Source organism: Amphibalanus amphitrite, unplaced genomic scaffold (genome assembly GCF_019059575.1).
Source record: "Amphibalanus amphitrite isolate SeventyFive unplaced genomic scaffold, NRLGWU_Aamphi_draft 000282F_arrow, whole genome shotgun sequence".
NCBI lineage: Eukaryota > Metazoa > Arthropoda > Thecostraca > Balanomorpha > Balanidae > Amphibalanus > Amphibalanus amphitrite.
Window position 1 is genome coordinate 141,396 of NW_024881777.1, and position 23,658 is coordinate 165,053.

The window sequence follows — 23,658 nt, forward strand, 5'->3', positions numbered from 1 at the left end:
GCGTTTGCAAGCTTTTTGTGGTTTCAAACGTTCAAACATGTGATTTGATGTCGCTCCCATACATTAGGGTGGGTGTCAAGGTCACCTGAAGGTCAGGTCAGGTCATTGACCTTTGGTGACCTCGGGTGACCTCGGTTCACTTTTTCGAGTTTTACATGTTTCTAGGCTAGTTTTTGGAGCTGAATTCGAATTTGGCAACCATTTGAACATTTACGAAGTAGTTTTGGTGCCTTCGTAACATGTTACGAAGCTGTCAGAGGCGGTTGACACGTATTACGAATACCCGTCACAACCCCTACCGGTTGACCTGACCTGACCTGACCCGACCTGGTCTAAATGCTTAAAGACATCATCTCTGATCAAAACTAACACGATATTCGTGATCAGAACCCCGGAAAACCACATAGCAGCCACAATTTACGACTTTCTAACAGGTCCCGATTTTCCCGGTTTTCGGGTCATTGACCTGACCTGGAAGGTCACCCGATGACCTAGGACCTTAAAATTGGGTATCATCGGCTTCGTCTCGTGACGGGCAACACGCTCGTTTTTTCCGCGAAGCTCTAGCTCGATCAGGGGCCAAACGCGAGGGGGGCCCTTGTGCCGTCGAAGGACGCAAAATGGCCTGTGCCGGCGAGGGTTAAAAATCCGGGCGTAAGCAGCTAGTCAATAAATCATGCTCCGATAACAAAATACCTGCATGATGATTCAAAGAATGGCCTCTACGAGCGTTATCCTACACAAGCGGTCTACAGAAGAGCAGGACTACTGGCGCCAGTGTTCAGCTGGTGGGCAGCCGCTCGGCGCCCCGCTGCCCGCCCCCTCATCCACCTTGGCCGACACAAACTCACTGCCGGGTCTCCACGGCGCCGGCCAGCACAACACCATACACCATTTCCATAGAGCATGGGCCGCGCCGCAGCCTCTCAGTGGGTGACGAACCCAGGCGGAAACAGCTCCGCGTCACTCACTCACTCAGCTACTCAGTCACTCACCCAATCAGCGACCACTTCAGCTGACTTGTATGCAGCTGATTTGTAACGCACTCTCCGTCCCTGCGCCGAAACTGAGAGCTGCGTGACAGCTGGGCAGCGCCACCTGTCTAGTGGAGGCCGGCGCCGCTAGCGCCACCTGCCCAGTGGAGGCCGGCGCCGCTAGCGCCACCTGTCCAGTGGAGGCCGGCGCCGCTAGCGCCACCTGCCCAGTGGAGGCCGGCGCCGCTCCGGTCCGCCGCCGCCGCCCGGGCCGACCGCTCGCTGCACAGCCGTCAGCCGGCGGCGGCGGAAGAGCAGATGGCCAGTCTGCCGGCTCCGTCCACTAGCGCAGCCCCAGCCACGTGATAACGCTAACTGCGGACGTCTCTCAAAACTTTGTTACACAGGTCGGCGAGATCGCTCCAAAAGCGGTACCAAATAGCGCTCAAAGGCGCTGAACCAACGGTACGTGCTACGCTCCGGTAACTTTTGACCCCTCGGATCGCATCATCCACCGGTGCCCAAGTGGCACGAAAGCTCTGGTGGGGTGGCCACAACACTGGAGCACTAGGGAGGGTGTGTGGCCGGCCTCTCTGACAGTAGGCTGCCAGAGGCCGGCGAGGGCCGCTCGGGCACGGTCAGCCTGGTCGGCCGGCGACTCCCCGCCTCTCCGGATGGCCGCGCTCGCTAGAGCCACGGCGGTGCTCTCCCCATATCACACACGGGCGCCAGCCGGCCGGCCAGTCCCGGGCACGCCGCCACGCTAGCGGCCACTATAGTACGTAGAAGCACCAGTAAACCGTGTTGAAGAGCACAAACGACACGGGAAAGACGACGCGCGAGTACTTGTCGATGATGTTGACGTCCTTGATGCGCGGGATGGAGCGCGAGAAGACGGAGGCGCCGCGCCGCAGGGTGCTCATCACCCGGCGGCGGGGCGCTGGTGCGCGGCCCCGGCCCCCCGTCGAGTAGCCGCGAGACATGCGGAAACTGGGCGGAAACGACAGGGCGCCGCCGCTGTCGACGGCCCCGTATCGGCCCGTGCGCCGGTTCCGGATCGACGGGATCGGCGAGACGCGAATGTCCTGCAGCTCGATAATTTCTTCGCTGGTGAAGCCGTCCACCTTCACGGTCTGGCTGCCGGCCCCGGCGGCGGCGGCGGCACCGTTCTCGCGCAGACGCTTGTCCTTCTTCTTGGCCCGCGCGCCCCAGTAGGTGTAGTTCACGGCGGCGTACTCGAGCAGGGCGGCGAACACGAACACGAAGCACATGACCAGGTAGATGTCGATGGCCTTGACGTAGGAGATGCGCGGCAGCGAGGAGCGCACGCCCGTGCTGATGGTGGTCATCGTCAGCACGGTGGTAATGCCTGCCGGACACGGACCGCAGGTTACTGGACACGGACCGCAGGTTACTGGACACGGACCGCAGGTTACTGCCGGACACGGACCGCAGGTTACTGGACACGGACCGCAGGTTACTGCCGGACACGGACCGCAGGTTACTGGACACGGACCGCAGGTTACTGGACACGGACCGCAGGTTACTGGACACGGACCGCATGTTACTGCCGGACACGGACCGCAGGTTACTGGACACGGACCGCAGGTTACTGGACACGGACCGCAGGTTACTGCCGGACACGGACCACAGGTTACTGCCGGACACGGACCGCAGGTTACTGGACACGGACCGCAGGTTACTGGACACGGACCGCAGGTTACTGGACACGGACCGCAGGTTACTGCCGGACACGGACCGCAGGTTACTGCCGGACACGGACCGCAGGTTACTGGACACGGACCGCAGGTTACTGGACACGGACCGCAGGTTACTGGACACGGACCGCATGTTACTGCCGGACACGGACCGCAGGTTACTGGACACGGACCGCAGGTTACTGCCGGACACGGACCACAGGTTACTGCCGGACACGGACCGCAGGTTACTGGACACGGACCGCAGGTTACTGGACACGGACCGCAGGTTACTGCCGGACACGGACCGCAGGTTACTGCCGGACACGGACCGCAGGTTACTGGACACGGACCGCAGGTTACTGGACACGGACCGCAGGTTACTGCCGGACACGGACCGCAGGTTACTGGACACGGACCGCAGGCTACTGCCGGACACGGACCGCAGGCTACTGCCGGACACGGACCGCAGGTTACTGCCGGACACGGACCGCAGGTTACTGGACACGGACCGCAGGTTACTGGACACGGACCGCAGGCTACTGCCGGACACGGACCGCAGGTTACTGGACACGGACCGCAGGTTACTGCCGGACACGGACCGCAGGTTACTGAACACGGACCGCAGGTTACTGGACACGGACCGCAGGTTATTGGACACGGACCACAGGCTACTGCCGGACACGGACCGCAGGTTACTGCCGGACACGGACCGCAGGTTACTGCCGGACACGGACCGCAGGTTACTGGACACGGACCGCAGGTTACTGCCGGACACGGACCGCAGGTTACTGCCGGACACGGACCGCAGGCTACTGCCGGACACGGACCGCAGGCTACTGGACACGGACCGCAGGCTACTGCCGGACACGGACCGCAGGTTACTGCCGGACACGGAACGCAGGTTACTGGACACGGACCGCAGGTTACTGGACACGGACCGCAGGTTACTGCCGGACACGGACCGCAGGTTACTGCCGGACACGGACCGCAGGTTACTGGACACGGACCGCAGGTTACTGCCGGACACGGACCGCAGGTTACTGGACACGGACCGCAGGCTACTGCCGGACACGGACCGCAGGTTACTGCCGGACACGGACCGCAGGTTACTGCCGGACACGGACCGCAGGTTACTGCCGGACACGGACCGCAGGTTACTGCCGGACACGGACCGCAGGTTACTGGACACGGACCGCAGGTTACTGCCGGACACGGACCGCAGGTTACTGGACACGGACCGCAGGTTACTGCCGAACACGGACCGCAGGTTACTGGACACGGACCGCAGGTTATACATAATACTGAACGAGGCCGGTGTAAATAAAATTTCAAGACCGAGGTCCTTGCTGGATTTTTTACTAGGCCGAAGGCCGATTTCAAAAATCAGTAAGGACTGAGGTCTTGAAAATATATCACCGGCTGAGTTTGGTTACGGAGCGAGCGAAGCGAGCGGAGTCTTGTCAAGCTACACGGGACACACTTTCGCTTTTTTATTTTTCGGTTTTTCGCTTTTCGGTTCGATTTATCACTTTTTCGCGTCGGTTTTTCGATTTTCGATTTATCGCTTCGTGACTTGAGTTTTTCGAGTTTCATTAATTTTTGTTTAGTTGGAACGCGTTGTGCAAACGCCAGCTCTTTTTATTTTGTTTGTAACCAGTGCAAAACGTTGGTCGAAACTGCCTAGGGGTCTGTTTTGTTGTCTGTTTTAACCCTCGCCGGCCGAGAGGGGGGGGGGGCGGGTGCCGCTCCCACCCATAGGTTTTTTTCGCGATAGCTCCGAACACGCTGGGGATAGAGAGCTGAAACTTGGCATGCCTGACCTTTGATTCAAGCCGGATCTTTGACACCAACCGCATTTTTGGATCAGGTCAGGTCACTGACCTATGACGTCATAAGGGAACCTCTGCACGGTCTTCAGATGTCGCAACTTCGCAACGCCCTCACTGCCAGAGGAGATGTCACAGGGAAATGAAACTTGCAGGATCTAGTATCCATTATGAGTCTCACAACTTGTAAATCTCGGATTTTTCCTAAAGGTCATATGAGGTCAGGTCATTTTCGTGACCTCACCATTATCCCGTGCCCCGCTGGGCTATTCAGCCATACGCACCCTGCTGGGGGAGGGGGGCATATTCTGCCCCCCCCCCTGTCTTACTTCCGAACCGATGGTCGTAGAAAGACGGGAAAAACGACAATCGAAAGCTCTCAACAAGGCGGATCTTTAAAGCCCAAATTTTTTTGCTTAAGTAGGTCAGAGGTCAGGTCAAGGTCAGGTCAAGGGTACAAAATGCAAGTTTCTACAGTATCGGCCTTGCACCGTAGTTGCCAAAGAATAGACTGAGACTGATTGCCCAAAACGTGTTCTTAGGCTACCAAGGCAATATTCGTTGCATACAATATCATTCAAAGGTCAAGGTCAGGTCAGGTCAGGTCACCAAAAACAAAATATAGAAAAGGGCATGTGCGACACATGTTTTATGGGTCATTTTATTCATAGAATTCAATAGGCACACTCAATAAGTGATATGGACCACCTCTGGATGAATTTCAGGTAGAGGTCAGGTCAAGGTCAGGTCAAGTGAGGTCAAATTTTGAAGTTGGTTGTTAGGGCCTAAAAAAGTGTCTATCTGATGCAGTATCTGGTGCAGTTTTTCACGGCGAATCGAATGGTGCTATTTTTGTTTCCGTACGAGGTCTAGAACTTCCAAAAAACATTTTTCAAAATTTTGTGTTTCGTGACGTCATAACATGTTGAACAACTCCCACATTTTGAACCAATTCTTCTAAAAATTGGTATTTAAGTGCACATAGACCAGTTCTCTAATATATATTCCGTTTTTTCGATACAATAAAAATTTTGGATTTTCTAATTATTTTCCCAAAAAAAATCAGTTTTTTGGAAAAATTTGGGCCAAAATCCAAAATTTTGAAAAACCGAGATTGACATTTGAGACAAAGTAAAATCACGTATAACCTTTTTTGTTATGTCTTGGTTCCTTAAAAAATGAAGATGTTAGCGGCGTTTGTAATTTTGCCGTTTTTGAGGCAAAAATGGCGAACATGACGTCACTAAAACGTCATTTTCTCAAAAATTCCCGGCGGATTTCGCTCAAATTTTCAGGGAACGTGTCAAATTGATGTACATATGATAAGGTAGGTACTGAAAGTTTGACGTCGCTGGCGTCACGCGTTTTGAAGTTATTGGCGAAAAACGGGAGGGTGGCAGATTCTGCACCCCCCCCCCCCCCCCAGCGGGGCGCGGGTTATAAGTCAATGGGGAAAAATGAAACTGCTACTCTGGCGCCGGGAACGATCTCCAACTATCTCAAGCACACAGAATCGTGATTTGATGCACTCCTTGCAAGGTTAGATGCGTCACTTTTGCAATGTTGACCTTGCGTGACGTCATTTATGACGTAATCAAGGTCATATTAGTTTTCCGTCAATACTCCCGATTAAATTGAGTTAGCGAGTCGGGAAAGCCACCAATGGACTCCGGAAGACATGCCGAATCGAATGCTATGCGACATGACCTCTTCCGACCAACTTCGTGACCTGGGGGTGCTGACCTGACCGTGACCTGACGTCAACACCCTAAGCATGGATGAAGGAGAACCTGGATTGGAAACTAACAGCTGATTGCGTTCCCTTCGGTAAGTGCCCGAGGGCACGCGCGGCGGCAGCGGGAGCCGCGTCTGCCGCGCATTCACTGGCGCCGCGTAAGCGTTCACCGGCGCCGCGTAGAGAAAAACACTAGAAATGGCCCTCTTTTTCAAGGTCGCCTGTATTCGGCCCTCGTGTACGACTTTTGTGCGGAACGGACAATAATAGTTTTGGTCTCATTCGATAGCCTGATCAATTTTGTCTGTCGTAAATAGCTTCTAAACCTAAAAATAAATCCGCATTGCGGTCTAATACCCGTTTCAAAACATGCCGCCCCGCGTCCCCCATAGGCCGTAATGCTTAACGGCGGGAGTTTCCAGTCCCGATACTTACCGAACGCTAGGTGGCAGGTCGATCGCCCGGAACGCTGCCCGTAATGTTGAAGGAATAGGAGTTTCCTATCCAGGTTCTTTCATCCATGCCCTAAGTTTACCTGACCCAAACAAAAAGTAGTATCATTCGACGCACCTGAGCAAGGCAAACACTCAGAGGTCACCGGTTGACCTAGGACCTTAAAATCGGGTACACTCGGGGGCAGATTGATGTTCCACCACTCCCTACCCATCGGGCTCCCATGGCTCAGCACTGGCTGCTGCCAGTGCAGGCAGCACTGGCAGCACTGGCACGGCAGGCAGTGCTGAGCAGTGCTGAGGGCAGGCACCACTGGTTGCTGCCAGTGCTGAGCCATGGGAACCCGATGCAGGGCAGGGAGTGGTGGAACATCAATCAATCTGCCCCCGAGTGTACCAATCTCTGCGTCTCGTAACGGCGCACACGCTCGTTTTTTTTCCGCGACGCGCTAGCTCCACCAGGGGCGAAACGGCGAGGGGGGTCGTACCCGCCCCCCCCCTCGGCCGGCGCGTATGTAGAAAACCAATAGGTCCGGCGAGGGTTAAGCTGAATGTCACGTGTTTTAACCTGCCTGTCAATTGTTTTAATTCAGAAATCAACTAGATGGCATATTTCGCGCTATAACTGTGCGTTTTGATAGATGCATTTGATGGGGCATTAGTTTGGGTGTGGGAACTTATGATTTTTATTTGTCTTATTTTGTCGGAGTTGGATATTTGTTTGAACGGCATGTTATGCTGGTGCTGGTTGCGGGTTGTTAGAGCCTTTCTCATGGTTTGCCTTTATCGAACTCAAACCCACCCTACCCTACCCTAACCTAACCATACCCTACCTTACTAATAACACATCGTTACCCTTCTCATACTCGATTAAAGTAACGTACCAAGTTTGAGCGCCATTGGCCCAGCCGTTCTTGAGATATCAAACTGGCCCACTGCACGTGCGCACGCGCTAGCTGAGACTCCAGATGACTTGTGCCAGCCACCTTTCTAAATTGTCCCCAACAGTGAACAAAATTTGAGCGAAATCGGCCCAGCCGTTCTTGAGATGTAGAAGCGGACCCCTCACGTGCGCACGTGCAATCGATCCACCCTACCTGTCAGAAATGACGATGCATCGCCAGGTTATTGTCCCCTCCACCCACAGTCCAAGGTTCAGCGCAATCGGCCCAGTAGTAGCTGAGTTATTCCTAGTACAATAATGTGCTGTTTACTGGTAGGCGCTTATTTTCAGTGTTTGGAATTCCCCTTTGCGGGCGGTGCATTGCAGCCCATGCTTTGAAAGCTATTAACAAAATTTGAATGGCCTGCCGGCCATAAGCCATCGATCGGATTTTGTCGAAAAATACCTGTAACGTTAACGAAACACGGTCGTATGTTTGAGTCATTTTCACCCAAGTTTATTGACTTTTCGATAATATTTTGGGTGGATATTGGTCAGAAAAGAATGCTCTTTCCGAATATGTAGGTTTCATAGCGATTGATCAACGTTTTCAATACGCTTCGATGTTGTAAAGGACATCGCGCTCCGCGCGAAATAAATTTTCCAATTAATGTTTCGTTATTAAGGAAATGGTACGGATCATCGCTTTTTATCTGCTATCCTCTGATTACACGTACATTTGCCTGCAAAATGGCACCACACCGATTTCATTCCGTCAAGCCGTTTTCCAGCGGCATCGATTTTCCCGTCACAATGCACGAAATCGGTCATTTTTTCACAACCGGGGATGCTGTCTTGCACGTGGCGCGTGCTACACTATGAAACCATATCAATACGTTAGGCCCATCTCTCCTCTATCCATTGGTGGCAACCGCTTTTCGCTGCGTCCACCCATTGCCGAGATATCAAGCCGGAAAGCGAGCCGTGTCGGCCCGATTTTCGGCCGACCGCCGCTCTCGCCGACACCATGCTATCCCTATGAGAGCACCCTTTTGCACGTGCCGACGGCGCACCCCTGGCCCGATCACGCCCAAATTTTAATACAAAGGCCGCCCACGCCCACAGATTCGGCATGCCAAATTTCACGCCGATACGCGGCGCCTTTCAGGCGCAATAAGACACATAAGGCATGACACACGCACAGACATCTTATAAATCATAATATAGACTGTTTTAAAATTGGACTTATTTGTCATAAAATGCATCGAAAATGGTGTAGACGTGATGTACATACCTATATCAAGGGTAAGGAATCTGCTCGTTTCAGAGAATTTCATGTAAGTACCAAGAAGTGATGTACTTGTAAGTACATACTTGTTCAACGGTAATTTTCAGCGCTCCCTGCTTACGTGACTTCAAGGTGAGATATTAGCTGCAAGGTACTCATTTGAGCAAAATGATTTTAATTTACATTATAACTCGTTGTGTTTTATCAGGAAATGGTTTTAACTCAGTTTTGTGGAAAAAATGTCATATTTAACCTTTAAAGGCCAACAGGAGGAGAATATCGTTGGGAGGTAAGCACAGGAGTGAACACTGGAGACAGACTCGCCAGCTAGCCTGCTGATTTCAGTTGGGCCGTGGCTGCTGGAAGCAGACATCTAGTAGACAATGCCAGAGCGCGGCCTGCTGCAGTGAGGTGCGGCACGGAGCCACCGACTGTGGGCACCACGCCCATGTGACCTCATGTCAAGGTGAGTGTAGTGAAGTGGCAAAGAGCTTACTGGTTTACCTTTACATTAACCATATTTCTAGTTTCACTGGATGTATGACAGGCCATGGACTTTAACTGGAGCCAGGTCTGGGCGGCTGGCTCACCGAGGGCAACGCGGGCGCTGGTCGCCTCGTGGTTGATCCAGAACGACACCCAGGAGAGCATCACGATCAGGATGGACGGCAGGTAGGTCTGGAAGACGAAGTAGCCGATGTTGCGCTGCAGCAGGAAGGAGAGCGACAGCCGCTGGTAGATGCCCGTGGCCAGCTTCTCCTTGCGGTCGTTGGTTTCGTATCCGACGATGGTGAACTGGGGCAGCTTGGCTTCCTCCACACCGACCACAGGCGTCTCCTTCCAGTACATGACCACGTCCTTCACCGTGTAACCGTCTGCAGAAAACAAACACACACACACCAACAGCGGGCGTCAGCGTGAGCATGCCCGCGGCAGCCGCGCCAACAGCATAATGTTGGCATGTACAGTCGTGTACAGGATGATGTTCCGCTACTCTTTATCCACCGGGTTCCTATGGCTCAGCATTGGCAGCAGCCGCCTGGTACCGGTAGGCTGTGCCGCATGACCCGAGAGTGAAGCGGCACAGCCTACCCACACTGTATGACACCGGCTCGGGTCGCCTGGTAGAGCGATTTGACCGGACGCTGCGTTACACCGGCTTGGGGGAGGGGTAAGGGTCAGGCCTGTCTATTTGGCTCGGCTCGGTGGATGAGGCGGGCTGGAGTGTGGTGTGGGGCGGAGGTGATGTGGGGAGGGAGTGAGCAGACCTGGGGCTGGGTGTGTGTGGTCACTTGTCGCATAGAACCGATCGTAATCCACCCTCCAAAAATTCGCTTTAGAGATATTCACAAAACCCAGGGGGGTCCAAACACCCATATTCCAAGTGGGGTGCGGAAGGACAGGTAAGGGTCCATACGGTCTCCTCGTGAATTGCAGCAAAGAAAGAAAACAGACCTGTCACCAAATAATCTTTCTGAAAAGTGGACTAATCGCTAAGCCTCCCACACAGAAATAAACATCCAGCACGCGAAGCGTCTCGAACCGGGCCTCTCACTACCAGCCAGTTTGACAGTCTGGCACTCCTACGCTGAGCTACACTGGATCGCGGATTACGCCGGGGCAAAGTCCGGCCGGGCGGGCGGCGGGGCCGGGCGGTCGGCAGCAAACTTAGGCGGCGTTCGATGTCTCCCGGACGGCAAAGATTCTTTGCCGTCCAGCCAATCCCGTCCAAGGTCAGCGGGGGCTCGGCTGCGGTTATGAAACGTGATTGGCCGGACGGCGTAGAATCTTCGCCGTCCGAGAGACATCGAACGCGGGGTTAATGAATGTTTTTGTGTTTTCGGGTACCGGTCGCTCTGGCTTGGTGGAATGATGATGGATCATTGGCAAAACTTTCAACGTGGAGTCCCGGTTCGAGCCTCATCGGGGCTCCGGCTACTTTTCCGAGTTAGGATCTGGTTTGATTTTAGTGGTTGCGAGCCATTTATACGGTTTTATACCTACATGTCAATTGCCGATTGATTGATTGATTCATTCATTCGTTCACTTTTAATACATGTCGACATTTAGCATACGAATTGACATCCAGGATCAATCTACCATTTTCATAAATATATTGTCTAAATATCATGCATATATGTGGCACAAGACCTATGGTTGCCTCGATACCGTGCCAACTCACGTTTTGCACAATGCACAAGTAAAGTAAATTATATTCGCTGGGTCTTCCGTGCATTGTGCTTAGCAAAACCAGGAATGCAATTGTTAAAGGGACTATCCCACCTTCTAAAATGTTGTTAAAACCAGTTAAATTGTGCCCAACTTTATAGATTGGATGACCAGGAACACGGTTCTAGCATTTATTTTTCATTAAACATCTTAGGCTTCCCATATTCCAAACACAAACTTTCAAATATGTGACGTCACAGCCCAAAATTACCTCCTTCCCCAGGCCACATTACTGTCATAAAACTGATTCTTTTTACTCTGTAGGCACCACAACAAAGTTCAGACCAAGTTTTAAGCGATTTTTCAACGAACAAACCCATTTAAATCAGAATGACTAAACGAGGTGACGTCACACTAACGGTCGCCCCATGTTGAAGATAGGGCCTTGTACAAGGCCCATTTTCAAATGAAGGGAACGAATTTCTTCAACACCAAGAGGCCGCGGGGGTTGCAACCTAGATAGATAGTGGTTTCTGAACCTCGCCGCAAACTTGGCTATCTCAACTCAAACCCCATGTTAAAGGTGGGATAGTCCCTCACACATTCATTCACCCTCACATTTTGCGACGCAAAATGTGCAATGCAGTAAGTGACCACACACACCCGCCCAGCCCCCATGGTCCACCAACACGCCCCACACCACTCGCCAGCCCACGCCAACCACCGAGACGAGCCCCTCCCCCCGCGCTGGTCTGACGCAACAGCTGGTCTACAAAGCGCTCCACCTGGCGACCCGAGCCGATGTCAAACGGCGTGGGTAGACTGTGCCGCTTCACTCTCGGGTCATGCGGCACAGTCTACCGGTACCAGGCGGCTGCTACCAATGCTGAGCCATAGGAACCCGGTGGATAAAGAGTAGCGGACCATCAACCTGTACACGACTGTACCAGCCACCAGACTGAGCACATGTCCGTACAGTGTGACACTGATAAGTGGCAAATTCAGTTTCAGCCGCCACAGGGGCTGAGGGCTCATCAAACTTTACGCAACATAACAGTTCGTTTTAGAGATGACACCATACCTCCACTCGAAATTTCAGAAGGCAATATTATTACAGACAATCCAAGTAAAGTCATAGCTCTTAACGATTACTTCGCAGCACAAACTTTCCTTGACATCTCTGACGAACAAGAACCGCCACCAAACACAAACACGCAGCCGGTACCCGTCCTCGCCAACATCTCCACAACAGAACAGGAAGTCCTCTATTATCTTAACTCTATTGACCCAAACAAATCAACAGGACCAGACAAAATTCCCACAAAATTCCTAAAAATGACAGCACTTCTAATAACAAAACCTTTGGCCATGTTGTTCAATGCTTCACTGTCTAGCGGTATATATCCAAAAGCATTTAAAGAAGCCAACGTTCGGCCAATATTTAAAAACAAAGGTTCACCATCTGACTTCACTTCTTACCGTCCGATAAGCCTACTGTCACCATTGTCAAAAATATTTGAAAAAATAGTTCACAGGCAAATATACTCCCACTTCACCGAAAATAATCTACTTACAGATAAACAAAGCGGATACCGAAAAACCACAGCACACAGGATCAACTACTTTACTTAACTGATAACCTTTACAAATCACTTGACGATGGACACAATTTTACTGCTATTTATTTGGTCATATCTAAATATTTTGATACTATTTGGCATAAGGCTGCTGCCGGACATTGGTCACGTGACCACATTTTCCGTGTGACCTTGAGTTGGCACCAGATTTTGTCGACAGACGTGGCGCAGCTTATTTTACTGCATTATTTTAGATACTAAATATTTAGGCGTGTGGTGGTAAATGATACCGTGCAAATAATATTGAATCATCGGTGACATAGTTACCATTGATACTTGAATAGCATCAATAAAATGCAATAAATCTATTATTACTCTTCCATTGATTTTATTGTGTTTGCAGGCATAGGTAGAAACTGAAAAGCTGAGCCTGCAGCTTACAGTTGTTCTATACAGTAGCGGCGGAACATCTTCAATTAAGGGGGGGGGGCACTGCCGACTTTCGGTCCGATTCTTTCCATGCAACGCCCATGGGGCTAATGTTAAAATGCCAAAATTATAGGGGGCACGGTGGCCCGGTGCCCTCCCCGTTCCGCCGCCTATGGTTCTAATCAATGCTACTGAGGGCTGCATATTTGTTTTTTACCTATCTTTAATAACTGATGCCCTACCTTCATCTACCATTATCTGTAAGAATCTTGCATCAATCATCACCAGACTTTAGTTTTTTTTACATACCTACGCCCCAGCCGCGAGAGTGGGCGGGTACGACTCCCTCGTGAGCTAGCCTCGCGGGAAAAACGAGCATGTGTGCCGTTACGGGACCGGGGACGCAGCGATTGACGCACGGTTTAAAAGTCTCAGGTCAACTGATGGCCTCTGAGGGTCAGGTCAAGTGCCCCGAGGGCCAAAATACGATTTCGGGTTTTGAAAAATAACTTTGTAAAAAAAACGGCGCAGAGTCGCGATTTTAGTACCATCATGTTTGTCATGCTCCGGTGCGTCAAAATGGTACCTACACTTTTGTTTGGGTGGGGTCAACATAAGGTGTTCACATCGGATCAAAGCCAGATCAGAGGCACTCAGGTCACGAACTTGGTCGGAGGAGGTTATATCGCATATCATTCGATTCGGTAGGTCTTCCCGAGTCTATTGGCGACTTTTCCGACTTGCCAGCTCAATTTTATCAGGAGTTATTGACGAAAAAACTTGTGACATTTGTGACGTCATGAATGACGTCACGCTAGGTTAAAGATGCAAAAGTGAAGCATTGGACATTGTAAAAATTGCATGAAATTGCGATTCCATGTGCTTGAGCTAGGTTTAGATCATTCTCGGCGTCAAAATTACAGTTTCCATATTTTCCCCATTGACTTGTAATGGTGACGTCGCGTGATCGGCCTGACCTCATGTGACCTCTAGGAGAAATCTGAGATATACAAGTTTTGAGACTCCTAGAGGATACTAGGTCCTGTATCATCTCGCTGTGACAGCTCCTCTGGCACCGAGGGCATTGCGAAGTTTCGGTATTTTGGGACTATTGCAGAGGTTCACGTGTGACGTCATAAGTCAGTGACCTGACCTGAGACGGAAATGCAATTGGTTTCCAAAGATGCGTATGGAAGCAAAGATAAGGTGTGCCAAATATCAGCCCTCGAGCTGTAAGGTGTTTTGAGCTATCGCCAAAAGTCGTGAGTGGAGCGCTACTGACTCTTCCGGTCGGCCGCCGGGGGTAAGGAGGCGTGCAGGGTATCAGAAAACCACCTGGTACTTTGCGAATTTTGCCGATAAAAATACGTTTCTTATGCCAACTTGTAGCCAAAATACTACTGAATCTCAAACCAGTCGTATCCTTGCACTAAATGGCTTGGTTTAGACACGATAGGTCTGAACAGAAAAGGTCCCATGTATTCTCTATGGGCGCCGCGAGGCCGTTGGCACCAGAGTTTCGGGAAGTGCCCTCGCCACAACCGCACGTGCAGATTTGGTCACGTGACCAAGCGCATTTGCCGCCACTGTATTTATATACACTGTGGCATAAGGGATTACTTTATAAATGCAAACACGAATTTGGGATAACGGGACAGTTGTTAAATTGGCTCAAGTCTTACCTGACTGATAGAAAGCAAAGGGTAATTTTAGGCAATGATCTTTCACCGCTCTCGACTTTGAAAGCGGGCTGCCCGCAGGGATCGGTTTTAGGACCTCTACTAGCATTAATTTATTTAGATAAACTATCTACCAAGACAAAAAATGACATTCTCTTCTTCGCCGATGACACTTCTCTATGTATACTCTCCCCACGCGACAGACATACAACTGACACAGACTTCACTTCAAGACGACCTGGACGTTATTTACAACTATGGAAAAGACTGGGCGATAACATTTAACCCTGCAAAAACCATTCAACAAACTTTTTCCCACCAACGCACTCCGCAAATTCCAAAATTAGCATTCAGAGGACTCCCCATACCAATGAAACAAAATCACACTCACCTAGGTGTAACTCTATCTACCGACCTACGATTCCACGAACATATAAACAATATATGCCAAAAAGCAAACAAGACGCTTGGTCCCCTCTACCCCATCGCACGTTACCTACCCAGACAAATACTTGACCAAATCTATAAAATTTATATCAGACCACATTTCGACTATTGTGACGCGATCTACGACGGACATTTTACTATACGGGACACAACCAGACTAGAGACATTGCAAAATCGAGCTGCGAGACTAGTGACTGGTACACTTTTTAGAACACCGACCGATAAATTGCGAAAAGAACTGGGTTGGGAACTTTTAACGCAACGACGACAAATGCACAAACTCATCCTGTATCACAAACTCAGCGACCCAAACCAGCCCACACCAAATTACATCACGTCCAGAATACCAAATACACGAGCACGCGACACAAACATCACTAAGAAATGCAAACACCCACACCAGACTTCCTCATCGCACATCATCTTATTATAAGTCATTCTTTCCAGCGACAATCAGAAACTGAAACCAACTGCCAGAAACCATCCGTAATCAAAATCATAAATCATTTAAAAAAGAAATTCGCGAGCGGCTGGGGTTACCTGATCCACCAAAGTATTACAGCTTCGGAACAAAGGAGGGAAATACATTACATACTAGAATGCGTAGGGGAAGTTGGGGCAATGCCGGAGTTGGGGCAAAGCCGAAATTCGAGATATTTCGAAAACCGTAAGACATGGATGCCACCTGTCAGTGATGCTCTGAAGCTTAAGTGACTACAATTATCGCATGTTTGTTACGAGTCGTCATTCGGAATACATCGGCTGTTAGGGCGCCAAGAGCGTTTTCAAGGTACGCGTTCCTTGTACTACATGTGCCTTTGAAGCTGCATTTCTTACTCATTATGCTACCGTTTGTCTGGCCAATTCTGTCAAGTAATCTTCAGCATGTCTTTGCATAAGTGTGCTGCCTATTTGAAATTTATACGGCACGTTGAAAAGTTATGGGCCTGCAAATGAAAGTATGGCTGGCTGGGGTAATGCCGAAAACGTGCAATTAGGTACGCACGTTAAAGCACGCTACGTGGACTTTACTGCTGTAGAATAGCAACGCGAATTTTTAGTCACACAAATTACACTTTCAACCGACACAACGGCCTTTTACCTATAAGGAATTATTTACCTGGCATTTTCTTATTATATCACACAATTATAACTTCCAGTGTGCACCAAGCGTCCTCAAGCTCTTAAAACGCGTGTCAGCTTTGATAAATTCTGGATAAAGTTTGAAATAAAGTGGCAAAACATCAATGTCGGCATTCCCCGTAGATCATTTCTCCCATTTTCGGCTTTCCCCGCAGTCCGGGGCAACGCCGAAAAAGTCACCTCTTTGATGTTTTTAGTTTGTGCGCTTAACGGTATGCGAATTCATCAAATGCGCCTGGTATGTTTGAAAGGCAAAAGACTGGCCTCTCGAATGACGCCAACAAGAATAGCTTATGTTGTCTACCTTGCGTGCTACGGGCGTCAGAAAAAAAGTATTCGGCGTTCCCCCAACTTCCCCTACCGAAATGACATATCTGAACTCCCATTTATATAAAATCCTCAAATGTCCTTCCCCAATGTGTAACTGTGGCTATCCTGACGAAACGTCCCAACATTTCGTCCTTTCCTGTCCCAAATATGCGAATCCCAGAACTGAAATGATCAATACACTAACCCGCATCTCGCCTTCTTTTGTTGACCTTGAACAACCTCAACTATTCCTAACATTGGCACACGGCACTGATATCGGTGGTGTTGGTGGTCGGGCGGTGGCCCGCGCGTTTCAAAAATTTTTGATTGACACCGGTAGATTAACTTAGACTCTTGCACGCGGTTAATTTGCTCATGTGGCTGGTGACCGAGGTGGGTTGTGTGGCGGCTGACACCGACATCAGACTTTGGTGCCCGGCGGCCGGTGCCGTGGCGGCGGCCGGTGTTTTATCCCTTGGTTTACCCTTACCCAGACATGGTGCCTCGATTTAAGTACATTGTGTGCTTTTGCATCATGCCTTATCTGTTTGTTAAACTTTATTTTTGCATGCCTTGACCAATAAACGAAGTGATGATGATGATGATGATGAAAGGGAGCAGCAGCCGCAGGGGCAGTGGATTTCGTTGTGACAGAGCCAATGAAGAGGCATGCCAGACAGCACGCCAGATGCATGTGGATGTTGTTGTATGTATAAATATGAAATAAATATAAACACGGCGGCGGCCCTCAAACACTGACATGCTGGTTTTTAACATATGGCCATAATCACTACATTTCCATGACACGCTTAAATCGATTGAACGCAATTTCATGTGCATTTTTCTCGGATGCGTACTATTCACCTCATGCAAAAAATTAACGTATTTGTGGCTTAACCCTCGCCGGCACAGGGGGGGGGGGGCACAGGTTTTTCGCAAATAACTCGCGTAAAAAGCGGCCGAACGCGACGAAACTTTCAGTACTCTCGCATTGATCAATTTTACACCTACCCTGAAAATTTCATGACCCTGACCCAAATGACCTTTGACCTGTGACCTCTTTTCCGAGACCATGTTTGGCCGGAATCGCGATTCGGCGTATGTCGGCTCGCATTAGCCGCGCGTTTGCAAGCTTTTCGTGGTTTCAAGCGTTCAAACATGTGATTTGATGTTGTTCCCATACATTAGGGTGGGTGTCAAGGTCACCTGAAGGTCAGGTCAGGTCATTGACCTTTGGTGACCTCGGGTGACTCCGGTTCACTTTTTCGAGTTTTACATGTTTCAAGGATAGTTTTTTAGCTAAATTCGAATTTAGCAACCATTTGAACATTTACGAAGTAGTTTAAGCTGTCAGAGGCGGTTGACACGTATTACGAATACCCGTCACAACCCCTACCGGTTGACCTGACCTGATCTGACCCGACCTGGTCTAAATGCTTAAAGACATCATCTGTGATCAAAACTAACACGATATTCGTGATCAGCACCCCGAAAACCACAGAGCAGCCACACTTTACGACTTTCTAACAGGTCCCGATTTTCCCGGTTTTCGGGTCATTGACCTGACCTGGAAGGTCACCCGATGACCTAGGACCTTAAAATTGGGTATCATCGGCTTTCTCTCGTGACGGGCAGCACGCTCGTTTTTTCCGCGAAGCTCTAGCTCGATCAGGGGCCAAACGCGAGGGGGGTCGTACCCTCCCCCCCTTGTGCCGTCGAAGGAGGCGCAAAATGGCCTGTGCCGGCGAGGGACAACTCTCGCCAGGCCCCCCCCCCCCCTGTTCCTACGCTTATGGCTCACACTGTCCGTAGGAGCTAAAACTGTAGATAGGAGCTCACACTAGCCGCGGTTACATAGGGCTAGTTGCCAGATAGTGGAATTCCGATAACGAGACATTTATTCCACTAACGAGACATTTCAGGCACATTCCGCTGGTTTTGACTACCTATCTGGTCTTCTGGCCGGATAGGTCGTCAAAACTAGAGGAATGTGCCTGAAATGTCTCCTTAGTGGAATAAATGTCTCGGTAGGTATCGGAATTCCACTAGCTGGCAACTAGCCCTATGAAAACGCGGCTACTGTCCGTAGGAGGTAAAAGGCTGTGTGTGAGAGAGCTCGCCGCCAGCTCCTAACAGACTGGCAGTCAGCAGGGGCTGAGGGTGCCTCCAGGTAATCCATCAATAATGGCGGGCGCGGGGCGGGCGCGGGGCGGGCGCCGCCTAAGGCGGGACTGTGGCGCCGAGGAGGGTCGCTCGGGGCACAGGGAGGGGCGCAGTGGGCGCCGATGTATTGATCGGTCGCCGAGTGCCGCCTCAACTCAGCCCTCCCCGCCGGCGCTGTCATGCCGTGGAAGCTGAAACGGTGCTGCTGTGTCAGAATACAGCGCTGTACGAGGGGGTATCGAAAAGTTCTGATCATCACATAGAAGATATATGTAGACCGATTTTGATTATTTTTGGTAAGTATTTTATTTGGTTCTCAAGAACAATGTTCCCGCAAAGAGAATCCTGAAAAGTGGTTTATTTTATGTAGGAGAGACTAAGAAGTAAAAAAGATGAGTATTGGGCCCATTGAGGACCGAACCGTCATCCAACTAATGCATTTGAAACGGTATCACACTGCGAAAATACATCAAGAGCGTGAAATAGTTTATGGCGAGGAAAGCCCATCTCATGCACTTACCGGAAATGAAGAAATAATTTTCAACTTGATTGCATGGCCCTTGCAGGGGAGTCAAGAAGTGAGTGACAACCAGTGACTGACAAGGTGATGACTGTGAACAAGGCTATAGAACTCCAGGTAAGGAAACCAGCCGTTTGACCTTGAACGCCGCCGGCCGGCCGATGACGTCATTGGAGGCAAGCCGGCTCGGCGGACACATTGGGCGAATGCATAACGGAGGGGCGTTAGAACGTTGCGGGAGCCGGGGAGATATTTTAATGTGGTTGCATACCACCATTGCTATGTTGATTGATCTACAGACTGCATTCTTATAAACCTCGAAGCATCCAAGGCCTGGAAGATGCGTACATTCGTAGAATGATCGCCCCGTCCGACGTCCGTGGTCGAAGCTGTCTGTCTATGTATCAAAAGACCCTAAGACGGGTGCAATAACGGCGACCCGATCCCGTCTCTGGTGAATCTAGAGGGGTCGTTAGGACCCAAGCCGAATCTGACCGTCTATTTTTAGGGAAACGGGGTCAATGTATGTATATGCTCCTGGTGGGTATCGACTGTGACTTATTCACAACTGGCGGATCCAGGAAGCGGTCTTGGACACTGTGGGGGCTTACCCCAAAAAGGTTTCTCCGAATTAATTTTAAAAACTAGGATTTCCATTCATTGCGCACTGTTGTGCAGTGTGATTAGGTAACCAACATTTCCTTAGAAAAGTTGTGAAGTTTTATTTTATTCTCGAACAGCGATTTCGGGCGCTGCCCCGGTTGTGGGGGAAGACATTTGCCCCAAATGCCTTCCCTTGGATCGCCAGTGGGTTGCCCCACCCCGAGCTTTACTAAAAACGCCTTCAAACCCTACCAGAAACCGATCGTAAGGTGAATTTAAATCCAATAACTGATCTCTGTCTGCCCGCCTAAATATACTACACATGGTACGGCACCCGGCCCTGTCGGAGCTCTGAGCCGATCGTGCCATTTTCGGCTTTCCCCATCCCAATTTCGATTAGACACCTTCTCCCTCCCCACCCGATTGCTGATGACAATTCAAATTCAATACCTCATCTCTGTCTTCCCGCCCATAACCCATTTATTGCACACCGTTCGGCGCCCGGCCCCGCCAGTAGTATCCTAGCGCGCTGAGCAGTTGCCTCCAGCCGCGTCATCGCGAGGCCCCGCGCGGCCCATAACTGAATACATTGCGCGAATAGCCTTGTCGCCCCCCTGCTGTGAAGGAAGTGGAGGACCTCATCCTTACAGATCGTCGTGTGACCTTTCAGATGATTGTGCAACAGAAAGGTCTTGATGCTGGCAGTGCCTGAAGATATTATCAGCGAAGAACTACAGACGATAAAGGAGTCAGCCCGCTTAGAAGTTCGTGTGTCTACTTTGTTCAAGAAAAAAATGCGTCTTGGCCTTTCGAAACGAAAACTAGGCTTTTATTAGGAAATTGAAGACATCTTCGATCGTTTGATGACTTGTGACCAGGGTTGTATACCAATCAAGTCGATTGAATTGATTGATTTGATTCAACGCGTATTTTGAGTTGATTGGATTGAGTCGATTGACTTTTCGAGATGACTGGTTGACTGACTCGTTTGACTTTAGCGACTGGTTGACTGATTTGATTCCCGAAAATTAGAGTGACTCGTATGATTGAGTCGATTGAATGGAAAGTTTAAATAAGTTTTAGTTGACGAAAAATAATGACACCAATTGATGACATCAAAGATCACAAAACTACACTGAAAACTGCTCGTCATCACAACTGCAATATGGGGTAGATGGCCAAATAAAGAACAGGGCCTAAACATGAACAGCCAACTTTGACTTTCAACTGCAATAACTGCTCCAATCCTGTGATAGAACCTGGCCATGGATGAGATAATACCTGGCGATGCACCTACCTACCTTTCTGCACTCAGCAGGAAACTTTTTTTAAATCCAGATGATAAAGTGCAAGGCCCTATATACTAATAAAGTGTGATTAATTAATAATTCACATCTCCACATCTCCTCAGAAACAACCCACTGAACTCTATAAATATCTTAAACCCCTACAAAAAATAACTTAAACAAAAGCGTCGTTTTAGTCTCGCTAATTACGTTTACGTAAATTAATAGCTAATTTGCTGCATTGTTTAATTTGCAGCAGAACGTTTGTTGATCCTTTTCTCCTGAGGGCCTAAGCATAACATATTTAATATACATTAATATTTAATATACAGGGTGTCCCAAAAGTAAGGTCATGATTTAAAAATTAAATATCTCGAGAAGTAAGAGTCCGAATCACTTCCAATTTTAACACGTGCAAGGTACATCCATAAAATTATTTTCTTGCATGCTTAAAACATTTTTGATCATAACTACATCGAGCAGTAGGCATAAAACTGAGAAGGTCGAAATTCAACTCTTAGAGAGGGTCCGTCATTAAAACAAAGGGTAAATACCGCCCAGTTTTCGGCCCTAAGCAGACCCTATCAGCTCGCCCTATCTCTGAACTCATGCATAGTTTCGCCTCAACCGGTAAAACGTCAGAAAAAGGTATAATGTACGCACAGGGCATATATACTTAGCCACCTGTGCTTCGAGGTCCTGAGGACGACAGCGGGAATCGGGTGAAAATAAATCAAGAGAGGTGGCCGAGAGCCCTCCCAGTGGTTCTTCCGCTCGTCGCAACGCAGCTGGCCTGTGCCGACACCATCAACCAGCAGTGGTTTCAGCAGGATGGAGACTATGCTTGCACCGTCCTGAAGATCATGCATTGTCTCCGAGAGTTTATGTGAGATCGCGTAATTTTCAGTCAGGGCAACGCCATTGAATGGCCTCCGCGGTCACCTGATGTTACACCTTCATATTTTTATTCTCTGGGTACACAACGGAAAGGTTGTCTTTTAGGACAACCCAACGAGCCGGGAAGAACGAAAGGATGATCCCTCCGAGCAAACATAAGCGGCATCTCGCCGGAGAATCGCTCCAGAATAGTGGAGGAAGTAAAACGCAGTCTATTCGTGCACGCGGCCCGAAATGGTAGCCATGCAGAAAAGCAGCAAATGTGGGGCTACGAGCCAATGTATTGACTCATATGTATATCAGAATAAAATTTTATAAAATGCTCTTTAATATGATGTCCTATTTATTTCTATCCATCGCGTATTTTTGGCGGTGTGGCCAAAACAAATGATGACCTTACTTTTGGGACACCCTGTATTTCATTTTCCTTAAAATATTTTACCGAATATTATTAAGTGGTTTTATTTCAAATGAAATAATAACAAACGAAATTGGTGTTGTACAACCGATTTATTTTATGATGATCTACCATACTACATGATAACCAATGACGTCATTTTACCAAAAAATCAAAAGACGTAGAATAAGGATTTATAAAAGCTTAGCATACTTATCGGCAAAACGTTTTCTTTGTTTTTTCGCAGTCGCACCGTGCCGTTTTCGCGTTTTAATTTTCCTTGTACCTACTTCCTTTGTCTTTAACTTATCCTGTGGTTCCAGAGTCCCTGTCCTTTCCATTTCCTTTTAAATATATTTTAATGCTCATCCCTATCCCCCAGTCCTAACAGTTTCAAATTGTATTGCAATAAAATGTTTTGAATTCTTCACATATAACCTATCTACCTTCGTTGGTACTGTTGGTAGCCAGTGACACATCAAGGCAGGTAAGTAGGTACCTACCTGCTTTCCTGCTGTCTTCATAAAGCATACCTAATGAAGTTGTCAAATTTGTAGCACATTTTCAACACTTTCATATGGTGTCAGACTCAGTGTGGCATGAAACCTAGCTAGGTTCATTATGTTCAGGGTTCAATTCAGAAGAGCTCCGCATAACTCACATAAGAGATAGACGGGGGCTTTACATGAGGTAGATGGCCTGATGACTTAGCTGGAACATGGCCAAAATTATATTGACAACTTTTAGGTGAAAGGTGGTGATTTGGGTTAAGGGGCATTTGTTGAAGTCAACTACTGAGTTATTTTGCACCCATTAAATGAAACTTCTGCTCCAATTCTACCCATTGAACCTCAATATCATGACCCACCTGTCCATCACTAGGTATCCTTCCTTATTACATAGAAACTTTGAATGGCATGGCAATTTATAATTTTAAATGACAATATTTTTATGTTTCTTCTGTAGGTAGGTAGGTAGGTAGGTAGGTAGGTAGGTAGGTACACCAGACTGCTATGGACACTTTTCCAAGTTGGTGGGGCAAAAAACCTAATGTATATCTTGGTTTGAGTCGTTTGATTGAGTTGATTGATTCCTTTCATTGTCGCGTTTGAGTCGATTGAATCAATTCCCGAAAACTGCTCTGACTTGATTGATTTGATTGGTTTCCCAAATTTGTCGTG

The 23,658-nt window shown here is 49.1% G+C and overlaps 1 protein-coding gene across 1 annotated transcript in view; it reads right to left on the reverse strand.

The window, feature by feature from the left end:
- Window positions 1–551: 551 nt before the first annotated feature.
- The window catches only part of LOC122387331 (gamma-aminobutyric acid receptor subunit beta-like), a 130,710-nt gene continuing 107,603 nt past the window's right edge, over window positions 552–23,658 (reverse strand). The window contains exons 6-7 of the mRNA XM_043377441.1: window positions 9,449–9,733; window positions 552–2,343 (exon numbers count right to left, since the gene is read on the reverse strand). Coding sequence (XP_043233376.1) covers window positions 1,748–2,343; window positions 9,449–9,733 — 881 coding nt within the window. The 3' untranslated portion in view covers window positions 552–1,747. The remainder of the gene's footprint in view (window positions 2,344–9,448; window positions 9,734–23,658) is intronic.